General features: G+C 44.3%; 1 protein-coding gene across 2 annotated transcripts in view; it reads left to right on the top strand.

Moving 5' to 3' along the window:
- Window positions 1–5,386: 5,386 nt before the first annotated feature.
- The window catches only part of PRKAA1 (protein kinase AMP-activated catalytic subunit alpha 1), a 35,546-nt gene continuing 25,963 nt past the window's right edge, over window positions 5,387–14,969 (top strand). Inside the window, exon 1 of one of the 2 annotated variants that reach the window (XM_066240281.1) lies at window positions 5,387–5,536. In XM_066240281.1, coding sequence (XP_066096378.1) covers window positions 5,410–5,536 — 127 coding nt within the window. In that variant the 5' untranslated portion in view covers window positions 5,387–5,409. The remainder of the gene's footprint in view (window positions 5,537–14,969) is intronic. The other variant, XM_066240298.1, reaches the window with a different exon arrangement.

Below are 14,969 nucleotides of genomic sequence, written 5' to 3'. Positions count from 1 at the left end.
GGTCGGATAAATGGCCTCAGGGGGCTGCATGTGGCCTGGGGGCCATAGTTTGGGGACCCCTGATTTTAATTATCCACATTCCCTAAGTAAGTGTTCTGTCCTCAGATCCCTTCATTCTATAGACTGGGGAGGTCTCATCCATTATCACCTACCCATGTGTTTGCTAATGACACCCTGTCTGCATCACTAGACTGACCTTTCTCTGGAGAACAAACCTGAACTGCCAGTATATTACTGGATATTTTTACTTGAATGTCTCTCTGATGCCTCAATAATATAAATAGAATTACGTCTACTGAAGCTTCATTCTCCACCTTCCTGACAATCTCCCCTGAAACCCAGGAGGTAATTATGATTCCTTCCTTTTCCTCTCCTTGCTGATTCCACTTCTCATTCAGCCTGTTCACAGGTGGGGCTTGCCTCCCTCGCCATTACACCAGATAATTGCAAGTCTCCTGTTATACTACCACTTGGGTCTTGCTCTTTTCCAATCTATCTTCCACACCGAAGTCAGATTTAAACAAACATTTTTTTTCTAACAGCTAGTTTTTTTTTGACTCTGTGATACAGTCCTAAGGTTTGAAACCAGAAAGTTACAAAAGGATACACAGGAAAATATCTGCCCCTTGCACTAGACTCTTAGTTTCCCTTCCCAAAGACCGCCATAGCTATCCGTTTCTTTGATGAATAATGTGTTTCTAAGATGCACTGACTTCACAGCCTCCCATGGCTCATCACTTTCTAGAAGGGAGAAATTCAAGTCGCGAAGCACGTATGAGGCCCTGCAGGATTTAGTCCTGTTTACCTCTTTCTTTTATGGAGCCCTTTGAATATCCATATTTTATCACCTGTCACCACTAGCTCTTCTCAAAGAACTGTGAGACTTGCTTCCCATTGCGGTTCTGCATATGCTTGTCCCCTACTTGGGATGCCGCACCCAAAATGCCCCCTTGCCCCACACCAGTTACCTTGAGTACAAAGCACCACCTCTTAATGCTCCTCTAAATATATTCAAGTTCAAGCCCTGTGGATCTCCACAGTTAAAGGTTATGCCCTCCTCTCATAATCCCCTTTTAGGACCACATGTGTGGTTTTATTGTAGCATCTATGACATTGCTATGACCTTTTTTTTTTTTTTTGCTATGACAAGCTGAAGGCAGATATGGTGTTCTTTTTTCTGATTCCTCAGAGTCTAGCAAACTGCTCAATATCTACCTAGTTGTTTAATCAATACTGAATATTTGTTCCACTGTAACTACAATACTAAGGGAATATTAGGCTGCACTAGTAGCAGTGGAATATTCCGAATTTTTAGCTCTGGTCACGGTATTTGGAGGTAAACCATGAGGAGGTGCAATGTCCACCTGACAGTGTAGGCTGTATTAACATAATGCCGTCCTTAAGAGGAAAAGGTTAAGAGGACTCAGCTCCCTTCGCATCTCCGAAGGGCTGCAGAGGAAGCAGCGGACTCCTAACTGCTGGGCTCCCCCAAGACTGGAGGCTCTCCTATGCCTTCATTAGCGCTGAGATGAACTGTAACGTATTTTTACTGATCAAAGCTGACGCGGCCCTGGCCGGTTGGCTCAGCGGTAGAGCGTCGGCCTGGCGTGCGGGAGACCCGGGTTCGATTCCCGACCAGGGCACATAGGAGAGGCGCCCATTTGCTTCTCCACCCCACCCCCCTCCTTTCTCTCTGTCTCTCTCTCCCCCTCCCGCAGCCAAGGCTTCATTGGAGCAAAGATGGCAGGGCTCTGGGGATGGCTCCTTGGCCTCTGCCCCAGGTGCTAGAGTGGCTCTGGTCGGGGCAGAGCATCGCCCCCTGGTGGGCAGAGCCTCGCCCCTGGTGGGCGTGCCGGGTGGATCCCGGTAGGGCGCATGTGGGAGTCTGTCTGACTCTCCCCGTTTCCAGCTTCAAAAGAAAAAAAAAAAAAGAAAGCTGACATACTGAAGTTTGAAAGCAATTTCCTTTTTCCCTCCCCTTAAACTAGAGTGGATTCAAGGCTGCTATATGTCACTCCTGCCCACATATATTCCAATTGACTTTGCTCTGTTAGGGGCAGAGTTACAAGGCATGGGTGTGAAGACTCAGTAGAAGCCAGTCCACCTTATCTCTGCATCTACACTGGAAGATGGTGAACATGTGAATGTTATCTATTCTGGGGGAGGGTTTGGAATTTAGAGAACTGCCATACTAGATTAGGAGTTCCTCCAGAGCAGGGAACATGACTTTTCATTTTGTATCTATCCACAGTGTCTGGCAGTTATTAGATACTTGAAGAAAAGAAGGAGATGAAGGTTTGGGGAACAGATCAATGGGAAAATGAAAGACAGAGAGAGGGGAAGAAAATGTGACAATTTTTTTTAAAAAGGAAGGAAGGTTGCCTGACCTGTGGTCACGCAGTGGATAGAGCGTCAACCTGGAACCCTGACGTTGCCGGGCTTGGGCTTCCCTGGTCAAGGCGCATATGGGAGTTGATGCTTTCTGCTCCTCCCCCACTTCTCTCTCTCTCTCTCTCCACCCTCTATAAAATGAATAAATAAAATCTAAGAAAAAAAAAGGCAAGAGAAAAAGAGAAATAAAGAAGGCTTATTATTTACTTTCTTAGAAATGTTCATTGGATTCAGTTTTTAATGGGACAAGGAAAAAAAAAACCAGCAGTAAAATCTGCTTCAACAGACTATGGGAGACTGGCTAGGATAACTTCTAAGTTCCCATTCAATTCTTTTGATCTAAGATTTTAGGTTTTATTTCTCCAACAATGCTTTTGAGTGAACAGTGGCATTTAAAACATTAAATGAAAAAAAAAAACAAAAAACATGTGGAGGATTCCCAGGGATCTCGGGCAGTTGCTACGATCACCTATCTACCCTCTACATCCCCTAAGGTATATAATTTCCCTTCACCGTAATAAATCTTCCCACCATGCTTAAAAATAAATAAAATAATAAATAGAATTATAATCTAAAGTAACTCCAAAGCAGAAGCAAACTGATGTTTCTACTAAAAAAAATGTTCATATTACTCTATTAATTGGATCTTCATAGTTTCATGAAGAGACTGGAAGTGGGCTTGCAAAATTCAGCTACGGTTTGCTCCCTTGCAAGATGCTCTGTGGCTTAACTGGCACTGTCTAGAGCTGAGGTAGCTTGTGATTTTTTTTTTTCTTTTATGTTAAAACAGAAACCTTCTGGGCTAAATTCTAGATGTGATACAAATTTAAAGTGATTTAAGATGCTATTTCTGGGGGTGGGAGGCATTAAGGTTTTGGTGTTTTTTTCCCCCCTAAGAGAATCCAGAGAGCTCTTTGCACTTCGTGGCAATCCCAAAAGCCTGAGCTGCAGAGCTCACAGGCAAACCAGTGAAGGTGAAGAAACCAGAGAGCAAAAATTACAACAGTAACCACTGCCCCTCCCCCCACCCCAATAGCTCAGTAATCAAATATTTCTTAACTTTTTGGCCTTTCAAAATACCAGCAGGCCATAATAAAGTAGGAACTGATGATCTCTCTGAGGCCCGCGGGAACCATTCTCTGCTTAGTCAATGTAACTCTAAGCTCAAAGCCTTTTGCTTCCCCTGCAGTACCTTGCTTGAAACAAAGCAGTGCTTAATACATGTTACTTTGATTTCATAAATAGGAGGCATATAAAAATTCAGAGTTTGATAACTTTCACTGAGGAAAAAATATTTTTTAGTCTTTTACTGTTTTTATATTATTTTCATGAAGAGTCCAACTCCTTGCCCATTGACACTAGCCCAAATGCTATAACACTGCAAAATGGAGATCATATAAACTGTTTTTTTCTCTTTTTTTGGACACTTGATTCTTCCCATGTTAGAAAAATATAATTGAGTAATAAACTCACTTAAAAAATTTTTTTACAAATAAATATACCCCCTGAGATATGGCATGATCCTATATGTACAAATAACAGTCTAACTCGTTCCAAGTACAATAAATATTTGTCATCTCTTCTGTTCTGCTTCCTTCCGGAGACTTCTACAGACACCAGTCATGGCTGGGATTTTGCACTCACCAGTTCAAGGCCCCCAGGCAGACTACTTACTGTGGCAAAAAGTGTGGACTTGTCAAAAATTTACCAAGTCAAAAATTCCAGATCAAGTGTTTCAGCTTTCACCTGCAGATCATGAAAAATATGGTGGGTACCCAGAGCACCCTCGTAAGCTTGCGTGTTGTTACCAGAATAAAAAGTACAAAAAGACGTCCATATGGGGGAAAAATGTAATAAAGATGTTGTATTAGAAAAACGCGCATACCCCTTAAGTTCACAAGAACATCCTTTCAGTGAATGCAAAACTAAAAGTGGTTAAACATTTGATCGGAATCAAGCCCCGGAGGTTGCCACACGGACTTCCAACAGTGGACATGCTCACAGCGGCCTCCAGCGCACTGGGGAGTTAGTAGTGCGGTGGTATCTAAGCCCTGTGGACCAGTAAACAATTAAGTCCTTAAGCCAGAGCTGTTTCAAATTAAAAAGTGCAAATCATTTTTATTTCAAGATGGTGATAGTGTTTTCATTACAATATATTTTAAATGCTAGTCATCTTTACAAAATATTTTTTTAGTCGACTCATCTGATGGATGCAACTGTGAGCCTTGTTTTCAGTTCAGTGAGCGCCTTCATTTATCTGGTAATCTAAAATATTCATTCCTATATATCAAAATGTCTGGGTAATATCCCAGTCCTCGAACGCAAATATAGTCACACAAATTCCCGACCTGTTCCTTCCAACAGTACTTGCTTTGGGGAGGAAATTTCAAGACAGCGCCCAGGAGGAGGCAAGACCCACAACGTACTCGCTGTCGCGGTGCCCGAGAGCAACTTACTGGCCCAAGGTTAAAAGAGTGCGGCGGCGGGGGAGGGAGAGGAGGGGAGGGGGAGCAGGGGGCAAGGATGGGGCTATGGGGGCAACGGGATCGAAAAAGCAAGTGAGGACTCTGGGTGGTTTCTAGCTTCCACCCGCGCTGAGAAAAAGAAAACGTTGAAAGGCAGAGGCAGGGCGGCGTCCCAACCCTGTTTCAATACAAGCCACACCTATCTGCCCAGCCCGCGCGGGCTCGCGGCACAGGAGCGCGGTACTCCCGACTCAGCCGGCACCGTCCGGGAGATCCGCGTGGGCAAAGGCCCGGCGGGGCGGAGAGCACCGGGCGGGGCGGAGAGGACCGAAGCGAAGCGAAGCGCAGCGCAGCGGGGGCGGCCGGCGGAGACGCGGGCGCGCCGGGGAGACGGGGCCGCCCCGCCCAGGGGAGCGTCGGCGCCGGCGGCGGGCCGGGCCGCGGCGGGCTGCGCAGGGCGGCTGCCAGGGCCCCCGCCCCCGCCCGCGTCCCAACCCTCTCGCCCGCCCGCGGCGTGGCCCTGCCCGCCCCCTCCGCCCCCTCCCGCGGCGCCATGCGCAGACTCAGTTCCTGGAGAAAGATGGCGACAGCCGAGAAGCAGAAACACGACGGGCGGGTGAAGATCGGCCACTACATCCTGGGGGACACGCTGGGGGTCGGCACCTTCGGCAAAGTGAAGGGTGAGGGCCTGTGGGGCGACGCCGGACCGCCGCCCGGGCCCCCGCCCGGGCCCCCGCCCGGGCCCCGGCCGCTTCTTGCCCCTCTTCTCTTTCGCAGCGCCCTGCGCTCCTCGCCTCCCGGGCTGGCCAGCCGGTCCTGCGCCGGCCGGAGCCGAGCCGAGCTCGAGGCCACGGCAGGACTGCGGCGCGGCGCCCCGACCCGTAGGGGCGCGGTGGGCACCGGTCGCCATGGCGACGGCGCCGCGGCCAGGGGCTCGTCCGGGCGGGGAGGCGGCGCGCGAACTTTCTCAGATGGGCGGGCGGGGCCGCGCGCGCCGCGGGAGCCGGGTGGGCGCGGGGGTCTGGCCGGAGCTCCCGGGGGCGGCTCCTGTCCCGCCGCCGGGCTCCCTCGGCTCCGGGCCAGCCCATCGCTCCCCTGGCGGTGCTCGGCATTGTCCGTGTTTCCGTCCTCCTCGGGAGGCTTGCGACTTACCTGCTCCAGCCTCTTCAGTGTGAAGTGTTCCTCCAGTCAGGTTGCTTTAGGGGCAGCTTAAATAATTGGGGGGTGGGAAAGGCCATCTTTCGGAAAGGATGACTAATTTTATTTTTTCAGAGGAGTTAATGAACACTAAACTGGTCCTGTATTTGCGATGTACGGTTTATGTTCTGAATGTGGACTCCACGCCTTCAGCGTTTCCGATTTACCAGTTCTGCAGTCTGTGTGCCAAACCTCGTCGTTAGTGCGGATGTTGCCTCCAGATTGTACTTATTAGGTCATTAATGCGGTTCCTTTCCATTTATTTTTACAAGGTATTTATATATTAATGAACAATTTTAGCACACATCATTTGAAAACTTTTATTTTGTTTTTGAAGAAAAGTGTGGACTGTCTTCCCCTTGTGTTTCAACATAGTATTCTGGAAATAGCACGCTTGCTCTCCAGTCCTCCAATTCTGGCACCAGAAGTTTAACTGCAAACTTTGTGAGGCAGATATATTTTTTCCCCTCTAAAATATTGACTTTGTTATTAGGGATGCTGAGGAAAGAAGTATGAAACATAATGATTCATGTATTGGCCTTGGATAAATAATAGTCTATGACGTGAATGTAAATATCAGCCTTGAAAGAAAGAAAAGTTTGTGAAAGTCCGTGCAGTGAATTAACTAACGGAGCCTTGTTCTACTAGAGCTAAATAAACATTTTCTGATTTTATCTAGGGATGGAAGAGGAGAACCCTTCTTTCTCTTCCCTTTCTGAGTCATAGGACTGGAAAATTGCGCTATAGTCCACAGGGAAGCAACCACGTTCTTATGAAAATCAGCAAGGCCAACAATGTAAGAAAGTAAGCAAGTGCCAGAATAGGGTAATGACATCCAGTAGCATGGGTCTGTTTTAGGTCAGTAAGAGGGTTCTGTGCCCTTGAAGTTATTTCTTTATCTTGGCTATGCTGTATCTTTACCTGTCCTGTTAGCAATAATAGACTTTTAGTTTCAAGTACTGGTAAGAAATGCTCATTCACTCCCCCCCACCACACCCCCCCAGTGATGGCAGTATTGATGCCCTCACCCCTCCCACAATTCTGCTTGGATTGGGATGCTCATCATTCTCCTAGTAGAGACCTCAGCTGAGTCAGGTCTCTCTCTCTCTCTTTTATTTAGATTTGCTCTGTGACTTTTGGCCTGGCAGATAGGAAAGCAAGAAGAAATTTTTTGTTTTCTAGATTTCATCTGTGATGTGGTTGTGACATGAGGAACAGTGACTGTTGTCCTATAAACTTCACTTCTCCACGTGTGTCAACAACTTCATCAAATAAGTCAACTACTTCCAATATAGAAAGGCCAATATTAGTCAAAGGATCATAGATTTCATATATATGGTTCAGTTTGTTCATCAGTATATTCGTTGATGTTGGGCAGAATCTTCAACCAGTGATTTTTAAGTTGTTAAACAGTTGTGGTGCCTTTTGTGCCAAGTCACAGAAAATCCAACTCAACTTAGCAAGGAACATCTCTTTCTGCAGTTCTTTCTCCAGAGGAGGACCTAGTGTACCTCTTAGGAATGTCTTTGGCGCATCCAGTGTCTCTGGCCAGGGATGCCTTGTGCCAATTAGCTTAGGCTTGTGTTCCTAAGTAGGCACTAGCAAGGGAAATGGAATTACCCTTAGAGGAATATGGCCACTCTTGGATATGTGAGTGTGTGTGTGTGTGGGGGGGGGGGCGTAACCTTCTGAAGTACTCGGGATAGTGTGGGGGGACAGGATAGCTACACAAAAATGAGTATTATTAGGAGAAAGGGGAATATATTATAGATGCTCAGTGAGCAGGCAAAAATAGCTATTATAGTGGTGATGTTGGTAACTACTTACACTAGCTTTAATTTGATGAGTTCTTATGAATAATATGATTAGCCCTATATTTCAGTGGAGACATTTGGAGTAGATAGAGCTTTTAAAGTTAAACACATTGGCAAATTTAACATAGAAAATGAGTCTAACAGAAGATGTGATATTGGCATGCAGAAAAATTCCCAATATAATATTCCATGCTTAGATGAAATTTAAGTTTTGAGGAGGGAGGGGACTGTAAATTTATATGGATTATTATTATTAATTTTTTGTATTATAGGCTAAAAAAAATCCTTTGTTAACTTAGTGGTAACATTTTGAGGGGAAAATTTAAACAGTTAACTAGAGTTAATTTGGAATTATATCTTTTATTACTTACAAGGTTTTTTTCCTGGTTGTCAAGGTGCTGAGTTTCCACTCCCTTCCTGGTCAACTCTCCTTTCTTCCCAAGTGGAAGAATTTTAAAAGCATGGATGAACAAAGAGTAATGTGACTATTGCAGTAAATTAAAATGTCAGTTTTTATTAGTTTTCCAAGAGAAGGCAGCCTATTTAGTGGGGTGGGTGGTCATCTGCAAATGAGTTGTTTATGCATAGAATCTGTTTATGAAGTTGGTGAGTCTTTCTACATGAAACTGCAATTTCAGGAAAATAGTTGACTGTTCTATTTGTGAATGAATCACAGTGGAAGTCATTTAAATGTTTCTTTTTTTTTTTTTTCCGGTATTTTTCTGAAGTTGGAAACGGGGAGGCAGTCAGACAGACTCCCGCATGCGCCTGACCGGGATCCACCCAGCATGCCCACCAGGGGGTGATGCTCTGCCCATCTGGACTGTCGCTCTGCTGCAATCAGAGCCATTCTAGCTCCTGAGGCAGAGGCCACAGAGCCATCCTCAGCGCCCGGCAAACTTTTGCTCCCAGTGGAGCCTTGGCTGCGGGAGGGGAAGAGAGAGACAGAGAGGAAGGAGAGGGGGGAGAGGTGGAGAAGCAGATGGGCGCTTCTCCTGTGTGCCCTGGCCAGGAATCGAACCCGGGCTCCTGCACACCAGGCCGACGCTCTACCACTGAGCCAATCAGCCAGGGCCATTTAAATGTTTCTTTAAGAGAAAGATCTATATATGAACTAGAGCTGGGTGAATCGCAAGTATATAAGATTATATCTCTAAAGCAGAAGTAGAGGAAGATGTACACTCATGTTACTTAGATAAATTTTAAAAACATGCAAAGACACTCATACATTGCTGATGGGAGTATAAATTGGTACCACTTCTGCAGAGTATGATAGTATTTGTTAAAATTAACCTGTAATTCAACTTCTAGTAATTTATCCTATAGATATATTTATGTGTGTGAAATAATGAGTTTTTGCTATATTGCTTGAAATGCAAAAGCTCAGAAGTAATTTTTTATGGGAAAATAGTTAAGTTATAGTTTATTTATATAGTGAGATGCCTGCAAACATGAAAATAATAAAGCAAGAGACTGAGTAATTTAGGGAACAATTCCAAAGTGTATTTTTAAGAGGAAAATAAGCAGGTAGTAGAACACTGAATAGTATACCTACCATTTCTGTATAAAAAGCAGGGCAAATATACTGATATGTATCTAAGTGTAGCTACTATGTATAGAGTGTCTCTTTAGAGATACACATGAAACTGTAACTTTTGTTCAGGGGAGAACTGGTTACCACGGGACATTTCACTGTATACTTTTGTACTTTTTGAGTTGTGTTCAAAAGAATATACAAAATTAAGTTTGCAAGATAAGCATAGGGAACCCATGTCACTATATTGTTTATGGATTCATACTTGGGAAGAACACATTGAAGATAGTAGTTGTCATTGGGGAGAGAGGAAGGAGAGAGATTGGAACAATACCACTGGGCTTCAGTGGTACTGGTTTTTTTTTTTAATTTTTTTATTTTTTAAGAAACAGCGACAGAGAGTCAGAAAGAGGGATAGATAGGGACAGACAGGAATGGAGAGAGATGAGAAGCATCAATCATCAGTTTTTCATTGCGACACCTTAGTTGTTCATTGATTGCTTTCTCATATGTGCCTTGACCATGGGGCTACAGCAGACCAAGTAACCCCTTGCTCAAGCCAGCAACCTTGGGTCCAAGCTGGTGAGTTTTTTTTGTTTGTTTTTTTTTGCTCAAGCCAGATGAGCCCACACTCAAGCTGGCGACCTCGGGGTATTGAACCTGGGTCCTCCGCATCCCAGTCCGACGCTCTAGCCACTGCGCCACCGCGTGGTCAGGCTTCAGTGGTACTGTTTTATTGCTTAAACTAGCGGTGGGTGAGACAGGGATATTTGGTATGCCTGTAGGGGCTTCTGAAATGTTTTGTTAAAAGGTAGCTTTCTCAAATTTCCACCTATAGCTTTTAAAGTTTACCCTTCTCCAGGATTGTTTTTTCCCTAATTTAGAAGTGAGATCTTTATTCTTTTAATTTTAGAGTGGGGGTGAAATTGTCAACTGATTAAAATATCTTCAGTAGCTATTTCTATCATTGTGGGTGGCATCTCTTTCCTATTTAAATTCCTGTCTTTCAAAGTATGATCTTGCTCCACTTCAGGATTACATGTGTGAGATTAGGAGAACATTTGTTACAGTGTTCTACAGTTAAGACAGAGTTCCCTTTAGAGAGCAAAAATAGGTTGTTAGCTAATATTTAGTTGACTAATCAGCTGTTCTTGTGAGGGAGACATGAATTCCAGTAACCTGTTCTGTGAGTGATGTGCAAGGCTTCCATTTCTTTCAAAAGCAACACCTTAGTGCTACTGTAAACAGTGAGTGTAAAGAGTAAACTTTTGAGCTTGGGAAGGAGGGCATCTCAGTAATGCACATCCTGACAAGGTCCATTGATGATGTTGATTGAATATTGTATTGTCAGTATCCGCGGTTGACATCAAAGCCGCCTGGCCAACTCAGGTTCAGGTTTGATTCAGACAGACAGTAAGGAATCAACAGAGTGGAAAACTGGTGTTCCCTTCTTTAATCCTAGCTCGCACTTGGCCGGTGAGAATATACACACACTGGGTTCTAAATCCCACTCGTTTAGCGCTCACAACGCTACTGACTCATCTGAGTTTTCCTAGAATCAAAGGCTAACACCTTGTCAGTCTTACTTCTTTTCCACATCTCCTTCTCCTCCACATACTGGCTTCTCCTTCCCCTAATCCACGTTCTGGCTGCCTCCTCCACGTGGCCTCCCTGCCCTGCCTTCATGTGCTCTTCTAGAACGAAATCACTCTACCCAGGAACAACATGGTCTCTCCCCAGATGGCCTCCTAGCTCCTCCTTTTAAAACCTTTTGGAGTGAAAGCCCTCCCCCAACACACATTAGTATAATCGCACCCATCCCAAGCAAGGAGGGCAACTGATATTATTACCTGGGCTACGGGCATCCATGTGGGCAGCACTATCTTTAACAAAATGAGCATAATATATTTTATCTGCCCAACAGTTATAGAGCAGTGATTCATTTGGCTGCAAATCAGTGGAGAATATTTAGTTTTGAGAGAACTAGGTTTATTGTGAGGCTTAAACATGTTAATCTGTGTTTCCTAATCTATCAGACACTGTAGCTTCAAAAGTATCATGCTATTGAAATTCTGATATTGAAGTATTTTAGTAATTGGGTTCATGGCAAATATTTCTGTTCCTGTAAGTAAGGCAGACACACGGATTTTCATATGAAGGCCTTAAATTTCCAAGATTTGATGGAAGGAAAGAAGGAGAAGAATAGTTAAAGGGGATACTGCCTCATCTGAAAGAACAAGTATTTTAGAGTCGTAAGTGTTGGGACATTATTTGAAACCCTTGGAAGGAAAAACCTATATCTAACTAAGACCAGGAAATACCAGGTTAAACAACTGGTAACAGGTTTCTTTACTACAGGGCTTTCCAGAGCCCTTGCTGTGTTACTGTGCACAGTGAGTTTTGAAAAGGGAGAACATATGTCCTTTCCCGGACTTCCTTGACTGTGACACCGTTTTCCGTGTCCTGGTGTTGTGTAGAGAGTACTGTAGGAAATCTATCACAGTAACTTCAGTTTTGTGATTTTTGTAGTCCATAGAAACTTAGAACCCCTACGTTAGAACACTGCAGAGGGTTGTCAGAATTGGTTCTTGCTAGTCTGTGAAAGATGAGTTCCCAAAGCAGGAAACCACAGGGCGGGGACATATAATCTAGGAGCAGGAAGTCCTGTCCACCAAGTGACTGGTACGGATGCCACCCTGGGAGGGCACAGAGCAGTGCTGCTGCACGCCCACGCCCGCGTCTGTTCTCCTCCCAGTCGTGGATAGTGTGTCCCATCTGAGAGAATTTGGGCATATGTAGTACAAGTTAGAAAACCTGTTTTCACAGGAGATTGCTTCTGTTAACTTGTTAATGGTAAGCCTCATTTTAGAAAAGTTACCTATACACTGGTAAGCATACTGTATCTGTTTCCTAGGGCGGTAGTAACAAAGTACCACACACTGCATGGCTGAAAACCACGAATTTTACTCTCAGTTCTGGCGGCCAGAAGCCCAAAATCAAGGGTGAAGTTAGTAGGGTCACAGCCTTTCTGACAGCACTAGGGGAGAGTCTGTTCCTTGCCTCTTCTGGCTTCTGGTGGCTGCTGGCGTTCCTTGGCTTGTGGCTACAAATCTACAGTCTCTACCTCGGCCTTCATGTGGTCACTTCTAAGTGTGTGTGTGTGTGTGTGTGTCCATGTGTGTTTCTGTCTGTGTTCTCTCCTCTTATTAGGACACCAGTCGTTAGATCAGAGCTCACCCTAAACCTAGAATGATCTTATCTTGAGATCCTTAACTAATTACCTTTGCAAAGACCCTATTTCTAAATAAGATTGCTTTCTGAGGTTCCAGGTGAACTCGAATTTGGGAAGGAGGGACACTATTCAACCCACATCAGTTGTCATTATATTTTATACACTTACAGTTGTATGCTTGTCATGTCTTCTTTTTTATTTTTTATTTTTTCATAGTTCCAGAGGCTAGAAGTCCAAGATCAAAGTGCTGGCAGGGTTTGTTTCTGGTGTGGCCTTTCTTCCCGGTTTACAGAGGGCTGCCTCCTTCTCATTGTGTCCTCATGTGGCTTTTCCTCTATTGCATCTCTTCTTTTTTTTTAAATTTATTTGTTTTTTTATTTTTTTACAGAGACAGTGAGTCAGAGAGAGGGATAGACAGGGACAGACAGGAACAGAGAGATGAGAAGCATCAATCATTAGTTTTTCGTTGCACGTTGCGACACCTTAGTTGTTCATTGATTGCTTTCTCGTATGTGCCTTGACTGTGGGCCTTCAGCAGACTGAGTAACCCCTTGCTGGAGCCAGCGACCTTGGGTTCGAGCTGGTGGGCTTTTGCTCAAACCAGATGAGCCCTCGCTCAAGCTGGCGACCTCGGGGTCTCGAACCTGGGACCTCTGCATCCCAGGCTGATGCTCTATCCACTGTGCCACCGCCTTGCCAGGCGTCATGTCTTCTTAATAATACCTTAATTTTTAGGCCCTGGCTGGTTGGCTCAGTGGTAGAATGTTGGTATACAGAAGTCCAGGGTTTGATTCCCGGTCAGGGCACACAGGAGAAGTGACCATCTGCTTCTCCACCCCCCATCTCTTTCTCTCTCTCTCTCACATTCTCTCTCTCTCTCGCTCTTTTTCTCTCTCTCTCCCCCCCAACCCCCACTAGAATGGTTTGAGCAAAGTTGGCTCTTGGCGTTGAGAATGGCTCCATGGCCTCCACCTCAGAAGCTAAAAATAGCTTGGTTGCCGAGCTACGGAGCAATGGCCTCAGATGGGCAGAGCATCACCCCCTAGTCGGCTTGCCTGGTGGATCCCCATTAGAGCCTATTCGGGAGTCTGTCTCTGCCTCCCTGCCTCTCACTTAATTAAAATAATAATACCTTAATTTTTGAGTAACTTAAATTGCTTTGAAAGAATAAATAATTGTCTTCTCAGTATCTTGTCTTAAAACATTGAAATTTAAATAAGGTAGACTTTTATAGACTGGATTAATTTTCTCATAGGAAAAAGGTCATAGTAGTAGTGCCTGGCATATAGTAGTTGCAGGCACTCATTAACTACTTCTTAAGTGAATGAGTGAATTTCTAGCATAATTATTATTTAATCTCTTAGTCTTTTAAAACTGTAAGACTATAAATTACAGATTCCTTTGATATGTTAACTTTTAGTTGTGTTTTATTAAAAGATATTTATATTCGTTTATTATACTATGTAATGTCCTTTTGAGGATTCTCTTTTTTAAGAAGAAATTACTACATTTTACTTAGCATTTTTGGAAAAAGCACAATACTTTGGGTCAGATCTGGTTGCCAGTTTTGGCTTTGCAAGCCACTAGCTGTGTAACCTCGGAGAAGTTATCTCATCTTCCTGTGCTTCATGACCTGTCAAGTGAGGCTGTTAACACTGATCTCCAGAGGTTGGGGAGAGTCAGAGTCAGCATATCTGAAGTATGTCATGAATATTCACTAGTAAATTGTATACCTAAATTACATTATATATAAACTAGATTCACAGTTTTTTTAAAATTGTATTCATTTTTTCAAAAACATTTAAACTCAGGTGAGTTTTTTTTTTAATTTTTCCATTAATTTGAGAGGGGAAGAGTGTGTGTGTGTGTGTGTGTGTGTGTGTGTGTGTGTGTGTCTGAGGAGAGAGGGGAGAAAGGGAGAAGCCATCAACTCCTAGTTGCTTCACTTTAGTTGTTCATTGATTGATTGCTTCTCGTAGGTGCCTTGACGTGGGCGTGGGGGTGGGAGGGTGGCACAAACCCAGACGGTGACCCCTTGCTCAAGCCAGTGACCTTTGGGCTCCAGCCGGTGACTTTGGGGTTCCGAACTTGGGATCTCAGAATTCCAGGTTTGTATTCTGTCCACTGTGCCACCACTGGTTAGGCTAAAATGTTCGTTTCTTGGGTGAGCTTAATGTGTATCCTCGCCTTTACTCTTTTGTATTGTAAATTTTTTTACCTTACAATTATTTATATATTTTATTTATTTATTTTTATTTTTTTATTTTTTAAGATTTTTATTTATTCATTATAGAGAGGGGAGAGAGAGAGAGAGAGAGAAGAGGGGAGGAGCAGGA

Source organism: Saccopteryx bilineata, chromosome 1 (genome assembly GCF_036850765.1).
Source record: "Saccopteryx bilineata isolate mSacBil1 chromosome 1, mSacBil1_pri_phased_curated, whole genome shotgun sequence".
NCBI lineage: Eukaryota > Metazoa > Chordata > Mammalia > Chiroptera > Emballonuridae > Saccopteryx > Saccopteryx bilineata.
This window is presented reverse-complemented; position numbering and strand designations above follow the sequence as displayed.